At 39.6% G+C, this 18,395-nt stretch overlaps 3 protein-coding genes across 6 annotated transcripts; 1 reads left to right on the forward strand and 2 right to left on the reverse strand.

Annotated features, from left to right (window-relative positions):
- Nucleotides 1–2,580: 2,580 nt before the first annotated feature.
- On the forward strand, nucleotides 2,581–6,652 carry LOC111808088 (putative histone chaperone ASF1A). Its single transcript, XM_023693885.2, has 3 exons — nucleotides 2,581–3,100; nucleotides 5,692–5,807; nucleotides 5,903–6,652. Exons 1-3 carry the CDS (start codon nucleotides 2,992–2,994, stop codon nucleotides 6,260–6,262), a joined length of 585 nt encoding a protein of 194 aa, XP_023549653.2. The 5' UTR covers nucleotides 2,581–2,991; the 3' UTR covers nucleotides 6,263–6,652.
- A 4,862-nt stretch (nucleotides 6,653–11,514) lies between these two features.
- Nucleotides 11,515–16,693, reverse strand: LOC111808431 (putative lipid phosphate phosphatase 3, chloroplastic). Of its 4 annotated transcripts, XM_023694393.2 has the most exons (9): nucleotides 15,314–15,463; nucleotides 15,171–15,213; nucleotides 13,865–14,089; nucleotides 13,667–13,754; nucleotides 13,473–13,582; nucleotides 13,290–13,380; nucleotides 12,220–12,408; nucleotides 12,074–12,133; nucleotides 11,515–11,938 (listed from the first exon to the last, which is right to left on the reverse strand). In XM_023694393.2, the coding sequence occupies exons 1-9, from the start codon at nucleotides 15,361–15,363 to the stop codon at nucleotides 11,736–11,738; spliced, it is 1,059 nt and encodes a 352-aa protein (XP_023550161.2). In that variant the 5' UTR covers nucleotides 15,364–15,463; the 3' UTR covers nucleotides 11,515–11,735. The 4 variants fall into 4 exon arrangements, with proteins under 4 accessions (XP_023550161.2, XP_023550164.2, XP_023550163.2 ...); XM_023694396.2 differs by lacking the exons at nucleotides 15,171–15,213; nucleotides 15,314–15,463 and adding an exon at nucleotides 16,565–16,693; XM_023694395.2 differs by lacking the exons at nucleotides 15,171–15,213; nucleotides 15,314–15,463 and adding an exon at nucleotides 15,477–15,795.
- Nucleotides 16,366–18,360, reverse strand: LOC147789793 (Octicosapeptide/Phox/Bem1p family protein). Its single transcript, XM_087116978.1, has 2 exons — nucleotides 17,502–18,360; nucleotides 16,366–17,182 (listed from the first exon to the last, which is right to left on the reverse strand). The coding sequence occupies exons 1-2, from the start codon at nucleotides 18,221–18,223 to the stop codon at nucleotides 16,585–16,587; spliced, it is 1,320 nt and encodes a 439-aa protein (XP_086973104.1). The 5' UTR covers nucleotides 18,224–18,360; the 3' UTR covers nucleotides 16,366–16,584.
- Between the last annotated feature and the right edge of the window lie 35 nt (nucleotides 18,361–18,395).

Consider the following 18,395-nt stretch of genomic DNA (forward strand, 5'->3'; position numbering starts at 1 on the left):
AGGAATTTAGGAAGAACCACCACAAAATAAACAAAACAACCCCTTTTTCTTTCAATTTTTATACCAACTTCAACAGCTGCAAATGAAACCAATACGCTCTTAACTCTTCCTCTTCTATTTTGTCTGCTGACAAGAGATTTTCACACTTCTCTTTTATAACAACCCATATTGTTTTTTTAGTCCGTTACGTATTGCCGTCAGCCTCATGTTGTAAAATATGTCTATTAGGAGAAGTTTCCATGCCCTTATAAATAATACTTAGTTCTCATCTCTTTTGTAATAGTACATATTGTCTACTTTGATCCGTTGTGTATCGCCGTTAGCGTCACGATTTTCAAACGCGTTTACTAAGGAGAGGTTTCCCGTTGTTTCTCTCTCCAACCGATGAGGGATCTAAGAGTGTATTGTACGGAGATTTATCCTAATAAGTTAGGGTGACAAAGGTTGAGGTGTTTTGGGGGTACATAATAATTAAAGTAATGTCTATATGCTTTGAATCTGAAGTGTTAAGTACTAAGTAAGCAGGGTGATCCTGTTTTTTGTTCCTTGTTTTCCCTTTATTATATTAGAAAATAAACACGTATTGTAGACGAAACATGTCTGATCTAAATCTAAGTTCTTCCTAGGAAAAACAATCAAACTGCAAAATCAAGTTACCCAACAAAAAAAGAAAAAAAAAAGAAAAAAAGAAAAAAAAAGTGTCTTGAGGGTTGTCGGCCGGCAAGAGAGAGAGAGAGAGAGAGATCAGACGGCTGCCACTGATCTTGATCATTGCATTTCAATCCCCTTTGTTGAATAAAATAATATGGGTTCCAAACAAAACAACGTGGACATCACAAATCTATGTTTCTTCCCTTTTCCAAATTTAAGGTATGCGTCTTCTTTTGTTCCATCGCTTTTTGTTCCATATATTCATCCCTTTACTTACCATGGTCCTAATGCGTTAGGTTAAAAATAGAATGGTAAAAAATTGAGGGTGGGGTGTAAAAATAAAAATGGGAGTAAAATAAGAGTTAAAAGGGAAAGGTGTTCAAAGTTAAAGAATTTGATTATTATTATTATTATTGTTGTTGAAGTAGAATAGTGATATTGGTGAGTGGAGTGGGAGCACGCATGTTTCTCTTATGTTCCAGACATGTACACAACATGTTCTCTCTTATTTACTATATATTAATGTTTTATACTTCTTATGTTTTACCCTTTGTTTCCTTGTTCTTTGTTCTATGTTTGTTCATTTCTTCATCATCATCCACACTTCTTTCCATACTACTTTTCCCTCCAAACAAGCATATACCCCTACTTCCTCTCGAATCGACTTAGTTAAATTCCCACGTTGGTTGGAGAAGAGATCGAAACATTAGGTATAAAAAATCTGCTAAAATGTTTTTTTTCTTTTGCCGCGGAAGGCAAGATTTGTGAGGTGGTAAAAGGTGAAACCATTTGTTGTATTGTGTAGTTGAGTTGAGGTGTAGAATTAAGTAAAGAAGGGGGAGAGGGAGTGCGGGGCAAGGTGTGTGGGAATGACTTATGCTGTCTATTGGTCTCCCACTTTTGGGAAGCAGGCCACAAATAGATTTGGAGTTATAGATTAGGGAACCCCAAGTAGTAAGTAAAGGCATGGCCTTTCCTTTCCTTTTGAGGGTGTTAATTAATTAAACCAAGAGGGCGTACTTAGAAGAGGAGAGGACAGAAGGTGTGGGACAATGGACGCCCACTTTGGGCAGCCTTTGCTTCTCATTTTTGCTGACGTTATCCCAACGTTGACTGCTTTTTAAGCTTCTGTCTTCTTCTTTTAACTTATTTATGTATTCTTTTGTTGGAACCCTCTGCTGCATCCATCTCTGTTTGTCGCATTTTTATGCTAACACTCACTCCGATTTTCATCACTCTCATTCTTCGTCCCTTGTCCACTTTAATCCGTTATGTATTGTTGTTATCTTCACGATTTTATAATGTGTTTTGCTAGAAAGAGGTTTTCACACCCTTATAAGAATGCTCTATTCACCTCTCTAATCTAATCGATGTGAGATCTAATAATTCGCCCCTTTAGAGGCCAAACATCTTCGCTGGCACACCACCTGATGACTGACTTTAATATCATTTATAACAACTTTATTCCACAGCTAACATATATTATATATATTATATGTTGTGAGCCTCACAATTTTAAAACGCGGGATGTTACAGTTTTATTCTTGTGTTTTGGCGTTGGGATCTGACGGGAAGGTGGTTTTGTCTCCCTCTCTTGGCCCCATGCTGTTTTGTCTTTCACTCTTTTAAGGGAATGTATGCTTCATTACCCTTTTTCTTTTATTACTTCCATGTGGATTAACAATTATTAAATAACTTTTTATCCTCTTCCGCGTGTTATACAACAAGCTTAAATCGTTTCTTTTCCAGATTAAATTGGATTAACTGAGAGGAGCAACTACCACCTTGTCGTGAGCTTTGTAATACAACCAAATGGCACACATTGGACCACGAGAATGGGCCACCTCAGCCTTGGTCGAGGTGCCATTTGGGCATTTGGGGCTACTGCATGGTTGGCTGGGCTTGAATAGTGATCGGGCCAGGGCTTCGGATGGTGGTTGATCCAGGACTTGGTCGGCCTTATGTGAGCCCCATCGAATCCTCGCTCTTCAGCGTTAGATTTGTAATAAAAATTTGCCTGAAAATGAAATTCGTCTGCCCGCCATACGCCACCACAATCATTTTCGTGCCCACACCACTCCCGCCAAATCCTGCAACCGGTGATCGCCGGTGACCGCCCCAAACTTCCGGTATCCTTCATTCTCTTGTTAATCTCTCTTCCCGGCTTTTTTTCCGTTTTTCTTGCCGTGGGACTTCCGACTTCGTTCTTCTTCAACTTCTTTTTGATTCCGCCATGTTTGATGTTCGATTAACGATTCGAATTGGCCAGTAGGGTTTTGAGTTATTTCATTTCTCCGCTTATTCTATGTGAGCCGACTGTTTCTATCGAATTCGAACACAATGAGCGCTGTGAATATCACGAACGTTGCAGTTCTTGACAATCCATCGCCCTTCTCTACTCCCCTTCAGTTCGAGATCTCCTACGAGTGTTTGTCTTCTCTCAAATACGGTATTCCCTCGATCTACTTTTTGTCGCTTTCTATGTCCTATGTGTGTTCATTGATGATTTCCTGTTCAGTACTATTTCAATTAAGTTTTATTAGGGTTTACTTTTTAGAGGTTAATCTTCCAGAGCTTTTTGCATAATTGACTGTGAATGCAATCTCGGAAAAGTTAAACTAATGTCAGATAGTTTTTGGTAACTTACGAACAGGTTTGTAGTGCTCGGGCGCACCTTCATACTGAAGTCCTTTAGTTTTGACTTTGAATCCTGTATCTAATATTTCTTATCTGTGTATAAAGTTTTCAATATTGCATCAAGGGTCCGAGGAATTTCTGCTTACATCAGCCGAATTACTTGATGGAAAGAAAAATGTGGTTTGATTGTAAAAGAATGTGTAAGATGACCTTTCTGGGATTTGTAAGAGAATATAACTCTGAACAGTTTGGGGGAATGAAATTAATCCCTTGATTTTTGGATTGGTAATGAATAGTGTTTATACCTTAAAATTTTTTTGTCTCCACTTAATCTCTAATATAGTTTCTGTCACCTCTTCATGGGCGCTTTAGTTTATACCATTCTAGCGAGTAGTGACTAGTGAGAAGGGGAGATGCTGTAGTTATTTCTAGGCTTTGTCCTTATCATTTGGTGCAAGGTAAATGTTCTAGAACTGGATATTTGGTTTCGGCAGAATGGCTAGTTAACTCTGTCTTGGACTTTTAGGTGAGTATCTTATTGTCGTCTTGGTCCACGCTTTTATTTACCTGTACCTCTAAGGTTGCAAAATTCTCTGCATGCTTTTTGAATTGAGCCTGAAGATACACTTGGAAAGTCTAGGACCTTATTCTCTATGTTATATTGCACGTTAGTGAGTCTGCCAGTGATTATCACATCATGATTCCTAATATTTTCCCTCTGTATTCATTTCTACTCCATCTAAGATTGAAGGTAATTAATTGATGTTGTTAGCCCTATATATGTTGAGGGATAGGATATTACTAATTTTCAATTTATTGGATATGTAATGGGATCACTGATGATGAACCAGAATATTTATCTTAGGTTATATATGTATCTTGGTCAATTGGATTATTGTAGGAGCATATCAAGCAAAGAATTTTGGCATTTCTTGAGTACGATTAAAATTTTGTGATGATAGCAACATTAGATAGGCTGCAGTGGCTTTATTGGTATCAAGTTGAAAAAATTACTTTGATAGAGGTTTATGATGAAACTTAAAAAGTGATTGTTTGATATGTATATGGTTTGGATGTTGGCTATTGAAAATGCACCATTTAGTTATCCAACTTCTTACTTTGCGCACAACATTAGGATATCTCAGAAGAAACTATGTTCTTTGTTTAGTCAATACTCCAGCAACGTGGTATGTATTTGATTAGGCTCTTGAGGTACTTGTGGCATATGTTTAAAGAACACTCTTGTGTACTTCAGAACTTAGGCGGTATATGTTAACAGGAAGGCAGGGAACAGAAACTGAAATACTTTCTGGTATTTTTTATGGAAAAATGGCTGCAGGTCATTGAAATCAGTCACATTTTTTTTTTCTTAAGGCTTCAATGAATGATGTATTGAAGACGTCCTTACAGAAATTCAGATTTGTTTTTTACTTTTATTATTTATTTTTAAGGAACCGGTTAGAAACACAAGATCTGTTTTAAATAAAAGGAAAGTGCATTTATGCAAAGCCAACTAGTATATATAGTAGGCCATAGCACCTCAGAACAATTGGTTCAGACTGACCAAAAGAAAGTCTAAGCAATGTTGGATTGGATTAACTCTCGGTGGAATGGAATTGGCTTAGAGTCAAATGTAACAGTTAGCTAACTTCCGTCTGACAGACATGGAATATGCAACAGGTGCATTGGTTCATTTGAAACTTTGGCCGTACAGTCAACAGTCTTTATTAGATCGAAGATATGAAAATTTTACTTCTCACTGTTGTTGTCCACTTTGTATCATCCAAAGAGTGGGTACAATCGCTTACAGTCTGGAGTTACCTTCAGGTGCTCTTATTCATCTGACGTTTCATATTTTCAAACAGTCCCTATGGAGTTGGGACACAACCGAACCCCCTGGATAAGGCGAAAATGAAGCTCTTCTTGATATTTTCGGTCTGTATCATTGTGGAAATGTATGGATCTGGAGCAGTTTGTAAGAAGCTTCATAGAAGCAAGGGAAAAAAAAAAAAAAAAAAAAAAAAAAAAAAAAAAAAAGGAGAAGTATGATTAAGCAACTAGATTGAATTGTATCGTCAGGCGTGGATATTTCTTGAAGAGGTGTGAATATGCAGTTTTTTCTATGACACCCCGAGAATAGTATAACCAATTGATGAATGGAAATACTGTTAACTCTATTTTTAGAAGGAAATTTGAGTGGAAGTATGGAGTCTTTTTCTCAAGGTGATAAGCACCTAGTGCATAAGAAATTATTTTTATTATTGAAATATTTATTTTATTGGATTGGAAGTATATCATTTTATTGGATTGGAAGTATATCATTTTATTGGATTGATCTATCATTGTACTTATAGTAGTACCCTCTTGACTTAACGTTTCTACTGTTTTCTCATTCTGTTTCAGATTTGGAATGGAAACTAATTTACGTGGGGTCTGCTGAGGTTGAGACTTATGATCAACTCTTGGAGTGTGTTCTTGTTGGACCTGTCAATGTTGGTAATTACCGTTTCGTATTGCAGGTAAACTTCTGTAACGAATTTCTGTATTTTGTTATCATACATCATCTTGATAATAGAGCTACCCTTGCTGTCACTCCCACATGGACCATTCCCAGGCTGACCCTCCGGACCCGTCCAGAATTCCTGAAGAAGATATCATTGGTGTAACTGTACTTCTGTTGACCTGCTCATACATGGGTCAGGAGTTTGTCCGCGTCGGTTACTACATAAACAATGATTATGACGATGAGCAGCTAAGAGAAGAACCTCCAGCCAAAGTCCTGATCGATAGGGTTCAGAGAAACATTCTCTCTGATAAACCGAGGGTTACAAAGTTTCCCATTAATTTTTACCCAGAGACTAATGATAGTGGAGAGGAACCTCCCAACGATCCTGTTTTAGCTGAAACCGACGGAAACGAACAACTACCTGCTTCGCCTGAACATCCTTCAGACGAACAAAGTCCTAAAGTTTAGCTTTGATAAAGGGACTACCATTCCAACTAAGTCAGAGTATTCCTGTGTCATGGTCGTTAACTTGTTCTCAGAGATCATCATTGCTGGAATGTGGATGGTTTTTGGGTCCAAAAGCTGAGATATTTTTTGAGAATATGATGGTTGAAATGCAGTCTTCAACAGCTGAATTTGCGACTCAGTTCATTACACGTTGACTTGTATTCCCATGGTTTGTACTTTGTACAAAGATAGTACAAATTCATTATTTTGAAGGCCTTGTTTGATAGCTAGAAAACTTTTTGGCGTTTAAATGGAGCCGAAAAACTGTTAGATAGGAGTATGTTCATATTTTGAACAACTGTGTGTTGAATTGACCACAAAAACCAATCTACAAAGCTACTTTGTTGCATAGATTGCGATTTCTTTTACTTATAATTTCCATGCATTGGTAAGTGCTAAAAACGGTACTATTTCCAGCTCTTATTATAAATGAACTATTAATTGCATTGAATTATATAACAATAATGAATATGATGGGATTAAAATTAATAATTAATGGTTACCCTTAAAAATAGAGACTCTAATGATTCTACTTCTAATAGAATTGTCGTTAATAATGGAAGCTTCTTTTGTTCGAGAATCAACAATGGAAGCTTCTTTTGTTAGAGAAGAGATGAAGAATCACATTCTTTAATTGGGTGGAAGGATAATATGTGTGAAATGAATGAGATGATGTTTCTATTATGCTATTTATATATTCTTTTGAGCCACCGTGATAAGGAGAAAGTAAATAATAGATCTCATAATTAACTAGAAATTAGACCATTGGAACAAAAATAAATTGAGAATTGTTTACCCATGAAAAAGATAAACAACTTCTCCATAGTCTACAAATATGTGTACTCTAAAAATGGTAAGATTAAATTTAATTATATTTTATATTAAAAAGAATTATTGCATTTTTCTCGAAAAACAAAAAAGTGGTATGGGATATGTTTATATATATATGAGGAAGGGGTGGGAAAGGAGGGAGCACTTTAGGTATGGGAAAAAAGGGGGACACAGGTGACGTTATGGGCTTCCCTTACCCAAATGGGGAATAGTTTTGGTGTTCGGTGAAAGGTTGTTCTGCACCCGAAGGGGATATGTCTAAGGACACCTTGCCCTACACACTTAAAAGGGGATATGTCTAAGGACACCTTGCCCTACACACTTAAAAGGGGGATATGTCTAAGGACACCTTGCCCTACACACTTAAAAGGTGATATGTCTAAGGACACCTTGCCCTACACACTTAAAAGGGGGATATGTCTAAGGACACCTTGCCCTACACACTTAAAAGGTGATATGTCTAAGGACACCTTGCCCTACACACTTAAAAGGGGATATGTCTAAGGACACCTTAGCCCTACCAACTTGGGGTCACATCATGAAACAACCCTTCCCTTACCCAAAAGGGATATATACATCAAAGGACACCCTGCCCTACCCACTTGGGGTCACATCATGTCAGCACTTGCCACTAATGGCAACCCCCCTCTCCCCCTTGTCTTGATATCAATTATTTGTGTGGGATTTAGATCAGAAAAAGGAAATAATACTTTTCTTATCCGCTACGCGTGTGTAAATTCAGTTTTAATAGACATGTTTTAAAATAGTTAAGTTAATGATGATGAATAATGAGTTAAAGCATACAATATTAGTTAACCGAAAATGATAGGTGATAGATGGTGGCGATTATGAGAGAGAAGAAAAGAAAAGGGGGGAAGTGACAAATGGAAGGGATAGGAGTGAAACAATCCCCACCAATGTAAAAGGGGAAGCCCGAATGATAAGAAAAAAATGGGATAAGGTTATAGTTTTAGTGGTGGGGGATTTTCCACTGTTGTTCCCCTTCTCCATGCTTCTTCTCAAGTTGCCCACCATTCCCTCCCCCCCTCAACCCCCATCCACCCTCTTCATTTAACCCTTTCCAGATTCCTTCCAAACAAAACAATTATTTCATATTCCAACATTTCATACCAAACCTTTCATAACTCAAATTCACCACTTACACATCCTACCACATCACTCACCCAACTCATTTTAACATGTTATCTTCTCACTCCACACCGATTTTAAGAGGTCATCCAACCTAAAGTTGCTCTAATCTAAATATGTTTAACTTTTTAAGTTCCATCCATGTACTCTTTCTTTATTTAGACATTTTTGGGTTTCAAAAGCTTCAGATCACCCTAGTAAAGGTTAAAATCACAAAATCAATTCCCCTGATTCAAAATGTGCGAATATCTTCTATGCAAATCAATCAGACAACACGAAATATTGAATCGATACGTCTACAAAAGTAAAAGTTAAAGCTAAAGACATAATATCACGTCGTAATCGAAATGCACGAATATCGTTCACACAATGAAATAGAATGAAATACGGAACCGATAGGTGTAGAAAAGCAAGGGTTATAATGAACGGAGAAAAAGTGAAAGAGACTAAAACGCGAAAAGAAATACATAAAGATAAAAGAATTTTGCATTGAAGTCGAATTGAAATGGGTTGAAAGTTTAGAAATGAAGGAGGAAATAGGTAGAAAAGGCATCAGAATATGATGATTTAAGAAGTGGGTGTTGAACACTTTATTGAATGAAATGTAAAGGGTGTTAGGGCTGCAAATGGAGGACCCCAAAGGCAAGGCCTTTGCTATAAATTCAGACATTGTTGATCAAGAACCATCCATACAAATTCAACCCTCTTCTTCCCTCTCTCTGTCTCTCTCTCTCTGTCTCTAGGGGCTTTGTTTTGATATCATATTTGTGTTGGTGTGTGCGTGTGTGTGTGTGTGATTGGTAAGGGGAGAAGGTAAAAATGTTGACAGAAGATAGAGAGCACAGATGATGAAGTGCATATCCTTTGCATCTCACTCCTTTGTGCTCTCTACACTTCTGTCATCACCTTCTCATCCCCTTTCCTTATAGTTTTCTTTTGGGTATTCATAAACCATGATTGTCTTTTGTTTTCCTAACCATTTATTCGATGTTGCATGAAACATGATCTTAATCGAGCATAGGAAGAGAAGGATCGGATGTAATTGCTTCGTTTCTGATTGTGATACCCCTATCGATACCTTATATTCAGTTTGTTACTACTCACTAATGGCTGATGTTTTTCTCTCGGTGTGAAGCTCCACTAATTCAATCACTTAGCTTGTGATGACATGTCAAGTGTTTTATTGTGAAATCTCATATTGGTTAGAGAGGAGAACAAACATTTCTAATAAGAGTGTTAGAAAACTTTCTCTACCATACCTTTAAAGGAAAACCTAGAAAAAGATAATATGTCTGCTGTCCGTGGGTTTAGGCTATAACATGCATATTATATTGTCTCTGCCAACAACCAAATTTTACTTTTAATGGCTCTCATTTTTTTAAAAAAATAATTTTAATTTTATGCAATGCTAAAAACCTATGGATTGAAACTAATTTCTATACATTAATTTTTGTATATTACTTTATTTATTCATTTAAATATTGTAATTCAGTAATTTTATACAATAAAGAATGAAAAGAAAGGTTACCGATCGGATGTTGAGGGGGAAATGCGGCGAGAGATCCGCCGGAGATTATTCCTTATCCCGTCGAACAGGTCATTGTATTTTCCTATCACACTCGTCGGACACTGGGCGTTCTCCCGCCGGAGATAATCAGCGTCTTAGGCTACTTGACCAAGGCGGCGGAGACAGAGATGGTGGCGGCAGTGATGCAGTGGGGTTTAGGAGGACGGCGAGGGGGTGAATGAAAGAGAGGTTGGAAATGAAGTTGTTCTTGAATCCGGCATGGCCATCGTTCCTTGCAATCTGAAAACACAGTTCAGATTTTGAAGCGCAGTGGGTGTTAGATAAACCCTAACCCCCAAGAATCGCCACGTTTTTATAGCTAAAGTTTGTTAAGGGGTTGGCGTGGCGTTGGTTGCTTATTTGTCACAACTTTAACTAACTTGGATGCGTCTCATATCTTAGCTGCATATTTGATGTATATAAATTATCACCCAACTTCCCTTATCTCACTTAACTAAAATATCTATTAAAATTGCTCCATCACACATTTTATTTTATTACCTAAATGGGTCATGGAGAGGATCTCTATACCCGTTCTTGTTCTTGGTCTTGACCCAACCCGATCCCACTTATACGTATGTGTGTTTACTTAAAAACAAAGGAAATAAATAAATATAATAATTATTAAAAATATAGTGTAATATTGAAGGTTCAAATTCTATTGTAATGCATACTTTTTTTGAAAAAGAAAAAGAAAATTTTTTTTTGTCAGTATCGGATAGTTATATGGATCTCCGCTACGAATTCTGTAGAAAAGAAAATTGTTCGTAAAAAAATTTTGAGAAGGAAGAATGAAATAGAAAGTAAATACCTCGCCAATAAATTAGACTAATACAATAATTTAAACCTGGTTTTTTATTATTAATTTTTAAAAATTAAGATTATAAATATTAGCATTAAAATATTTACTAAAATGCTAATGTTAATACGGTATTTTTCCATAATTTTAAAACATTTTAAAATTAGATTTGGTATGTTCCAACCGAGTTAAAGTCGAGGTGACGTAGTTGGGATAAGAAATGTGTGAAGAAAGATTTGAGTAATCCAAATCATACCGACGGCGACCACATTTCTCTCAAATTTTCATCTTCTCCTTCTTATTATGAAATCCGACTCCAATTCGCCATGGAAGTGGAACACAGCAATCACGAACAACTTCCACACCAAGGCTGACCACCACCATTTCTCTCTCCCCAACATTTTCGACGCCAATCGCCGGAACGCAAAGCAACCGCCACCCCTAGTCTTGGACGCCGGCGGAGGAGCTGGAGTTGGCTGCGGCGTCGGGCTCGGCTTTGGTCTTGTCGGCGGGATTGGCCATGGCGGCGCCTCTCCCTGGAATCACCTTCACCTCGTTTTCGGCCTCGGTCTCGGCTGTGGCGTTGGCCTAGGGCTTGGAATTGGCAAAGGGATTGGCTATGGCATCTCCTTCGACTCTCTCGATTCTTATTTCTCTGATCACAAACCGAACCCTAGACAGAAGCCTCCTCTGATTCAGATTTGAAATTTCTTTCTTACCCATTTCATTACCTTGTTTTTACACATTGTTCCCAGTTTTTCCTCGAGAAATTGGAAGGCTATTTAGAATGTTTGAAGATTTTTTTGGATAAATATTCTTGTTCTTGTAGATTCAATTTGGTTGTGTGTAGATCTGATTCTTGAAAAGAAACAAAGATAGATTTGTTTGTAGAATCCCAAAATGAGATGTTTACACGGTAACAACGATCCATGTCATAAAATGAAACCAAAGAAAAACCTGCTGTACAAGAATCCCATCATATAATTAAAGCCTATAAACCACACACATACACATACAAGCAATGCTATGCCATGGACTGTGTAGCAAAGCAATTTAAAGCCTCCAAAGCAACGTAGAGAGGCAACCACTTATTTCCCCTCAGTTGTAGTTTCCTGCATTGTGGAACGAGCATTGGCATCAATGGACAGTCCTAGAAATCTATCGTTGTTTCGGTCGTTCACCTCCTGCCTTTCGACGTCCTGTTCATTCTGCACAACATTCATGCCATTCGTCGGTGGGGGAGGATTGGCAAGCGTCTCCAACATTCTAAAGTATGCATATGGTCCCCAACCTACAAGCCAGAATCAAAGGAAAACACCCAATGGATTTGTTATGAAAAATGAGCGAGCGAGAAGCAACGACAACACGCCTAGTTGGTTGTTCGGTAGATAAAGAATGAGTGATGGTTTTGGGGTCAAAACTATACCTTGAGAATGGTATGGAGGAGGAAAAAACTGCAAGTAGCAGAAGGTAGATACTACAAGCCCTGCAAAAGTAAGAGCTCTGTATGATCATTTATTGTTATGTACAAGTTGCAAAAACGATGAGGACGATGAAGGAAAATGTACATACCGAGCAGACCTCCAGCAAACACATCCTGCCAATGGTGCCAGTAATCGTCCACTCGAGAAACGCCAACGAGAGATGCAAAAAGCAGGGGAAGAAAAACAATGCAGAGTTTTGCAATGTGACCTCGTTGGTCGAATACTTGTATCTTTCCCGATAAGTACAACGACAGGAAACCAAGACCAGCAAAAGACCCTGCATCAGGTCAAAAGTTCAACAGAATAAAGGTTAAATATCATATCCCGATATCGAAATCACATTACTATTGTATCTTGCTAGGGATGTGTGAAATCCCATATCAGTAGAGGAGAACGAAACATTTTTTATAAGAGTGTGAAAACCTCTCCCTAGCAGAGACTTTAAAAACTTTGAGGGAAAGCCCAAAAGGAAAAACCTAGAAGCCCAAAAGGGAAAACCTAAAGAGGACAATATCTGCTAGTGGTGGGCTTGGATCATTACAAATGGTATCAGAGCTAGACACCAGGCAATGTGTCAGTGAGGAGGCTGAACCCTGAAAGTTGTGGATATGAGACGGTATGCCACCAAGGACGTTGGGCTCCGAAGGGGGTGGATTGGGGGTCCCACGTTGGTTGGAGAAGGGAACGAGTGTCAGCAAGGATGCTGGGCTCCGAAGGGGGTGGCGAAGGGGGTGGCTTGTAGCCCAAAATGGAAAGCCCAAAGAGGACAATATCTGCTAGCGGTGGGATTGAGTTGGTACAAATGGTATCAGAGCTAGACACCAGGTGATGTGTCAGCGAGGAGGCTGAGCCCTGAAGGAGGTGGACACAAGACGGTGTGCGCCAAAGACGCTGGGCTCCGAAAGGGGTGGATTGAGGCGTCTCACATCAATTGGAGAAAGGAACGAGTACCAGCAAGGATGCTGGGCCCTAAAGGGGGTGGATTGTGAGATTGTATATCGCTGGGGAGGAGAACGAAACATTCTTTATAAGGGTGTGGAAACCTCTCCCTAGCAGACGCATTTTAAAAACCTTGAGAGAAAGTCCGAAAGTGAAAGCCCATGCCGATGCTACTTTTTAACTTGGAAAGAAGGGAAAGAGTAACATTTTGTCACTTACATGAAGTATGACCACTTGGAAAGCTCTTATGCCCTTCCTTGATAACATTCACATCACCATGGCATATAACATTGCCTAATTGATCATACACCTGAGAAATAAGAATTCAATCAGTACATCAAGCCAAGCAAGTACGTATCAAAACAGACGCCAAACGCCAAACCCCGCTTCTAAGCAACACACATCTTTCCCATCAGGAAAGCAACGCCAAAAGAAGTTTGGTCGAGGTCGTCCCACTGCATTTTTTATCGCATCAGTAATGACCGCTGTTATTAAAACAGAGTAAAAGAGACCTGCAGGGTATTCCAGTATACATCAGCTAGCTGCAGAAGAGTACCACCAATGGAAAATGGATATCTCATGCTAAAGTATCTCACCAAGTATGGCATGATGAAGATCGTAGATATCTCTTCTACGCCAATACACGAACAGAAAAACTGCTATTGGCAACAGCATTGCATACAACTAATCATCCACGCACCACAAACAAAAACAAACAAATGCATTCACATCAGTTTCCCTTCCATCCTATATCTAAAAGTTTTCATAGACAAGACAGACACGAGCAAACCTACAGGCACGGCCCAGACAGGAACAGTATTATCTTTGAAGGGATATTTGAGATCACTCATCATGTCCTTCCCGACATAGCGATAAAACGGATGGGTTAAATATAGGATAACTTCAATCATCACAAGAAATAAAAATATAAGCCAATCATGCATGTGTATCCTCGCAATGGCGACTCCATGGGACCTTAAAGTGTGCGAACAAAGCTGCCCTTCCCTCATTCCGCTGTTCTGCACGAGCATAAAAACCGAACAAGAAAAGGAAAAACATCAGGCTCCATCTTCACCTTGCAGTAATAGCATGGTAGTACATTGCATTGTAAAACATGTTTACAGGGAAAATGAATCATGAGAAAATACCAAGATTCCCTTTTTTCAGCAGTACTAATTGTACCAAGAACAAATACATTGGAAAATAATAGAGATTACTCCTAGGCTCTCAACAATGGTTAAGACAATAAAAAAGAGGTCGTATTGTACATTCCATCCTATGGTAATTCAAAGAAATCCACATGCACACACATGTCCTGTGAGGTCCCATATCGGTTAGAGAGGGTGTAAAAACCTTTTCCTAGTGGACGCGTTTTAAAACCTTGAGGGGAAGAGGACAATTTCTGCTAGTGGTGGGCTTGGACGGTTACAAATAGTATCAAAGCCAAACACCGAATGGTGTGCCAGCAAGGACGCTGGCCCCCAAGGGGGTGGATTGTGAAGTCCTACATCGGTTGGAGAGGAGAATGAAACATTCCTTATAAAGGTGTGGAAAGCTCTCCCTTAGCATAATTGGGTGTGTGCCCTCCCCCTTGGATATCTTATCACAATCCGAATGAATCTCAACGGATATCAATGGGGTTTTCTCTAGGAACTCCTTTTGATTCTGTTGATTATAGTGATCTATCAGTGGGAAATTGATGGGTGGATAGCAATCGCTAGTTTTGGTGAAAAGCTGTGGGCTTGTTTGTGATACAACCAAAATAACCCCAACAAGACCTTCAGGAGAAGAGTATTGTTAAGAACTCCAACTGAAAGCTATATTGCAAGAGTCCCTAAGAAGAGATCTTAAAAAGACCCTACTACCGTTGGCTTGACGTTTAATCACAAGGCCTCTTCCGAAAGAATTATAGTTGTTTGTTCGTGTAGTCACCCAGAACAAAGAAAGGCTAAACCACAAAGGCTTCCATTCTAAATATAAGCCACAGCAGCCCCTAGCACTCTTACACACATTTATTCCAATAGTCAGTGGCTCTGCTTCTGAACAATTCAAGAAAATAGGAAGACATCATTTCCCAATCTAATCAATCTGAGAACTCACGAATTGAAAAGCGTCGCAGTTTTCATAGATCCATAACCCGTCTCTACAAACAGAAACAAGACACATATTCCAAATTAACGGTAACCGACAGGGCAATCATTCATTTCGCAACTGGGAAACCTGATTACAAGAAACCCACTAACCTGAAATGCGCCGCCGAAAATCTTAAAACAAGAAAGAGATCCAACAACATTCCTCGAAGGCATTATATGAACGAAAATGAAAAGCAGGGGAAAATCCGAAACTAAAGGGCTCGTTACAGGATCTCACAAAGCAAAGCAAAGCAAAAATCTCAACATTCTGTACCATGAGAAGAAGCCTCCCTCCTTATCAGAATCGAAGGCTTCAAAATCCGCAAGGAAAGAGGAAGGAAGAAGACAGGCGCTGGTCCCTCGAAAGACGACAATCGGGTAGAATTGAATATGCGTGAAGATTCAAAAAGAAAAAAGAGAAACCCAGAAAGGGTCGGATGGAAATCTAGTAGCAAAAAGCCTTGGGGGTATCAAAAGTTTGATGAAATTTGTGAAGCTTTAGATGGAAGGGTTGGATTTGGTGAGAGAGGAGATATTTTGTTGGCCTTCTTGAGACCTCCCTCCTCTCACAAACTAATACCAATTACCCAAAAAGCTTCTTCCAATTGATGGGACGTCCACCATTCCCACAATTATTATAGAGACTCACCCGACGTGCCCAACGTTTATGGACTTCCTCTTTTTTTCTCTTTTTGGTATTACTGTTGAAAATTATATTTTCTTTTTAACTTCATTTTTTAAATTCAAATACCTATTAAATGGGAATTATATTTAATAGCTCTATGAATGTTTTTAAACATGTCAAATATGTCCAAATATAAATTTAAAACAAAATTAAATTGTAAAATGAGAATATAAAAATAAGTAATAGGGTATTTTGTTTAAAGAAAAACAAAAGTTGAAACAGAAGAAACCGACAAAACCAAACACAATAATGGAGACATTCAACTCAGACAACTAACCACCCTTCCAATATCTGCTATCAAATTGTCCAAAGGATGGCTTACCAAAGGCGCCTCCTTTTTGTCTCCAAACTTTCCATTTTGACCAATAAATTTTTAAAGTGATTTTCCCGACGTACCAATAGAGATGTATTTGTAAACCCATGATCATCCCCTTATCAAGGTAGGACTCCCTCCCAACCATTCTCGACATCTTTGAGATAGCTACGAACATATATAGATTGACCAAAGAAAGAAACAGAAGATAGGCATAGCAGAAAAGGAGAAGAATAACAACAACAAACATTCAGTGTTTACACCTATAAAACAAGCTCATCAGGAAGGCAACCAACCATAGAACAAAAGAAAAGAAAGAACAATTCTCACAAAGCTAAGCTGGGTGATCAAATTTTTTACTCACTCTGCTAGCTGACTTCCAAGTTATTGCTTGATTTTTATCAGCTGCAGCTGAGCCATCGCATCTGACAGAAGGTTGGTAGAGCCTTTAGTCTTAGTTTGCGACTGAGAAGGAGGAACCAGGTGTGGCGGGCCAGGCTGAGATTTGTATATCAGGGTCCTTGCAGGATCATCCTCATTGCATTCATGTGAACCCTCCTCAACAGATGCATCAGCTGCACCATAATTACCAATGATTACTGCCTGATCTTGAGCTTCATCAGCAGCTTTAAGAGCAATCGGATTTGCTCCAAAATTCGGTGCCGAAGTCCCGGTTGCAGTATCGTGGAAGCCCCAGTGCATAGGTAGATTGGAAGGGGGTGGAACCTGTGTCTGCCCAACAGGCAAGAAGTACACAGGATACATATGGTGGTTAGGCATGGGCTGGTAATGCACAAACTGAGGCTGCTGGACTGGATAGTAAGAAGGCATTGGATACATGGCAGGAAGGCAGCTCTCCATCGGCGTGCCTGCTTGAACAAACTGCCATGACTGCTGCTGAAAAGGGTTCAGTTGGGAAGCTAGTGCATGCCCTGAAAAGGCATTCTCAACTGAACAACAGGAGTTGGTAGGGGCAATCTCGCTGTAAAGATTACAAATTCTTATGCCTATTAGAAGACTGCAGTATCAGAGCTTAAGAAACACAAGGATAATGTGATCTTGAAACTGATCTGTGTGATTTTTTTGTGGAAATTAAGGTTTACATTCCTAATCTAACCCTTTTTTTTTTTTTTTTTTTTTTTTTTTTGTGGGAATCTATGATAATCCAGGGCAAGGGTATGAACAAACTACCCAAAACAGAAAAATTAGAGCTGGAAAACATATCCTTCCTTTCTTTCTTTCCCATCTTGAGGAAGCAATGAAAATTAAAACAAGCTAAAACGAAAGTTTTAAGAAGGTACCTCACGAGGGTTGCGGCGGAATCGGAAGTTGTGTGCAGCTTAGCAGCATTATCTGGCGAGCTGAGTCCAAAATCCTCACTCTGGAGTTTAATGGGAGGAGACACATTAGCCGAAGAGGTCGAAGAAGAGGATGATCCAAAAGAAGAATTGGTCTCCAAGATCATGGATTCCGGCAATGAAACACCCCCATTACCCAAATCTGTAATGCCCTTAGCTTCATTCTCTCCAATCACCCCCTCCGCATCAAAACCCACCAAGCAATCCTGCCCCTTTTGCAAAATCTTCGCACCCTTAAGCGCATCGACGAACCAGGCCTCAGTCTTGGGATGATGAATAACATTACGGGCCTTCTCGGGCTCGGGGAAAAAGATGAAGAGCCTAATGCGAGAGGAGGTGGAGGAGGTGAGGCGGAGGTGCTCGCAGAGCATGAAGTGAAGGTCGTCATCGGAGGAGAGGGAGATGAGAGAGTCAAGGGCAGAGTGAGGGAGCTGATACTTCAGGGAAAAGGGAGGTTTAATTGGGAGGATTGTGAGAAGATGAGAAATGAAGGCGGAAAGAGTGTTGACGGCGGTTATGTCGACGGAGATTATGCGTGTTTCGCCGCCTAAATAGGAGAGAGCCTTTGTGCGCGGGCGCGGGGTTATGTGGCCGCCGTAGCTGCACATCAAACGAAGCTTGGAGGTGGCGGCGATGGTGGTAGATTGTGGCGGTGGTGGGTCCATTTGGGTTTCTGAGATCGGGGGGAATTGCGCGTTGGCCAGAGCAGAGGGAGTGTACGGGAAGATACTCAAACAGGGGACCCAAATGAAAGCAGCCTTCGCTTTGGATTTTTGCTTTATTACCCTTTGCGTTGGGGGGGGGGGGGGGGGGGGGGGGGGGGATTGGATATGACCA

Source organism: Cucurbita pepo, chromosome 13 (assembly GCF_057944985.1).
Source record: "Cucurbita pepo subsp. pepo isolate OVF chromosome 13, ASM5794498v1, whole genome shotgun sequence".
Taxonomy (NCBI): domain Eukaryota; kingdom Viridiplantae; phylum Streptophyta; class Magnoliopsida; order Cucurbitales; family Cucurbitaceae; genus Cucurbita; species Cucurbita pepo.

Coding starts and splice junctions, on each gene's coding strand:
- LOC111808088 (XM_023693885.2), top strand. CDS start 2,992: ATGAGCGCTGTGAATATCACGAACGTTGCAGTTCTTGACAATCCATCG. Junction 3,101..5,691: donor TTTGTCTTCTCTCAAATACG/GTATTCCCTCGA, acceptor ATTCTGTTTCAG/ATTTGGAATGGAAACTAATT. Junction 5,808..5,902: donor ATTACCGTTTCGTATTGCAG/GTAAACTTCTGT, acceptor GACCATTCCCAG/GCTGACCCTCCGGACCCGTC.
- LOC111808431 (XM_023694393.2), bottom strand. CDS start 15,363: ATGTTGTTGGATCTCTTTCTTGTTTTAAGATTTTCGGCGGCGCATTTC. Junction 15,214..15,313: donor TTTTCGGCGGCGCATTTCAG/GTTAGTGGGTTT, acceptor TTCTGTTTGTAG/AGACGGGTTATGGATCTATG. Junction 13,583..13,666: donor TCTTCATCATGCCATACTTG/GTGAGATACTTT, acceptor AATACCCTGCAG/GTCTCTTTTACTCTGTTTTA.
- LOC147789793 (XM_087116978.1), bottom strand. CDS start 18,223: ATGGACCCACCACCGCCACAATCTACCACCATCGCCGCCACCTCCAAG. Junction 17,183..17,501: donor TCCGCCGCAACCCTCGTGAG/GTACCTTCTTAA, acceptor TAATCTTTACAG/CGAGATTGCCCCTACCAACT.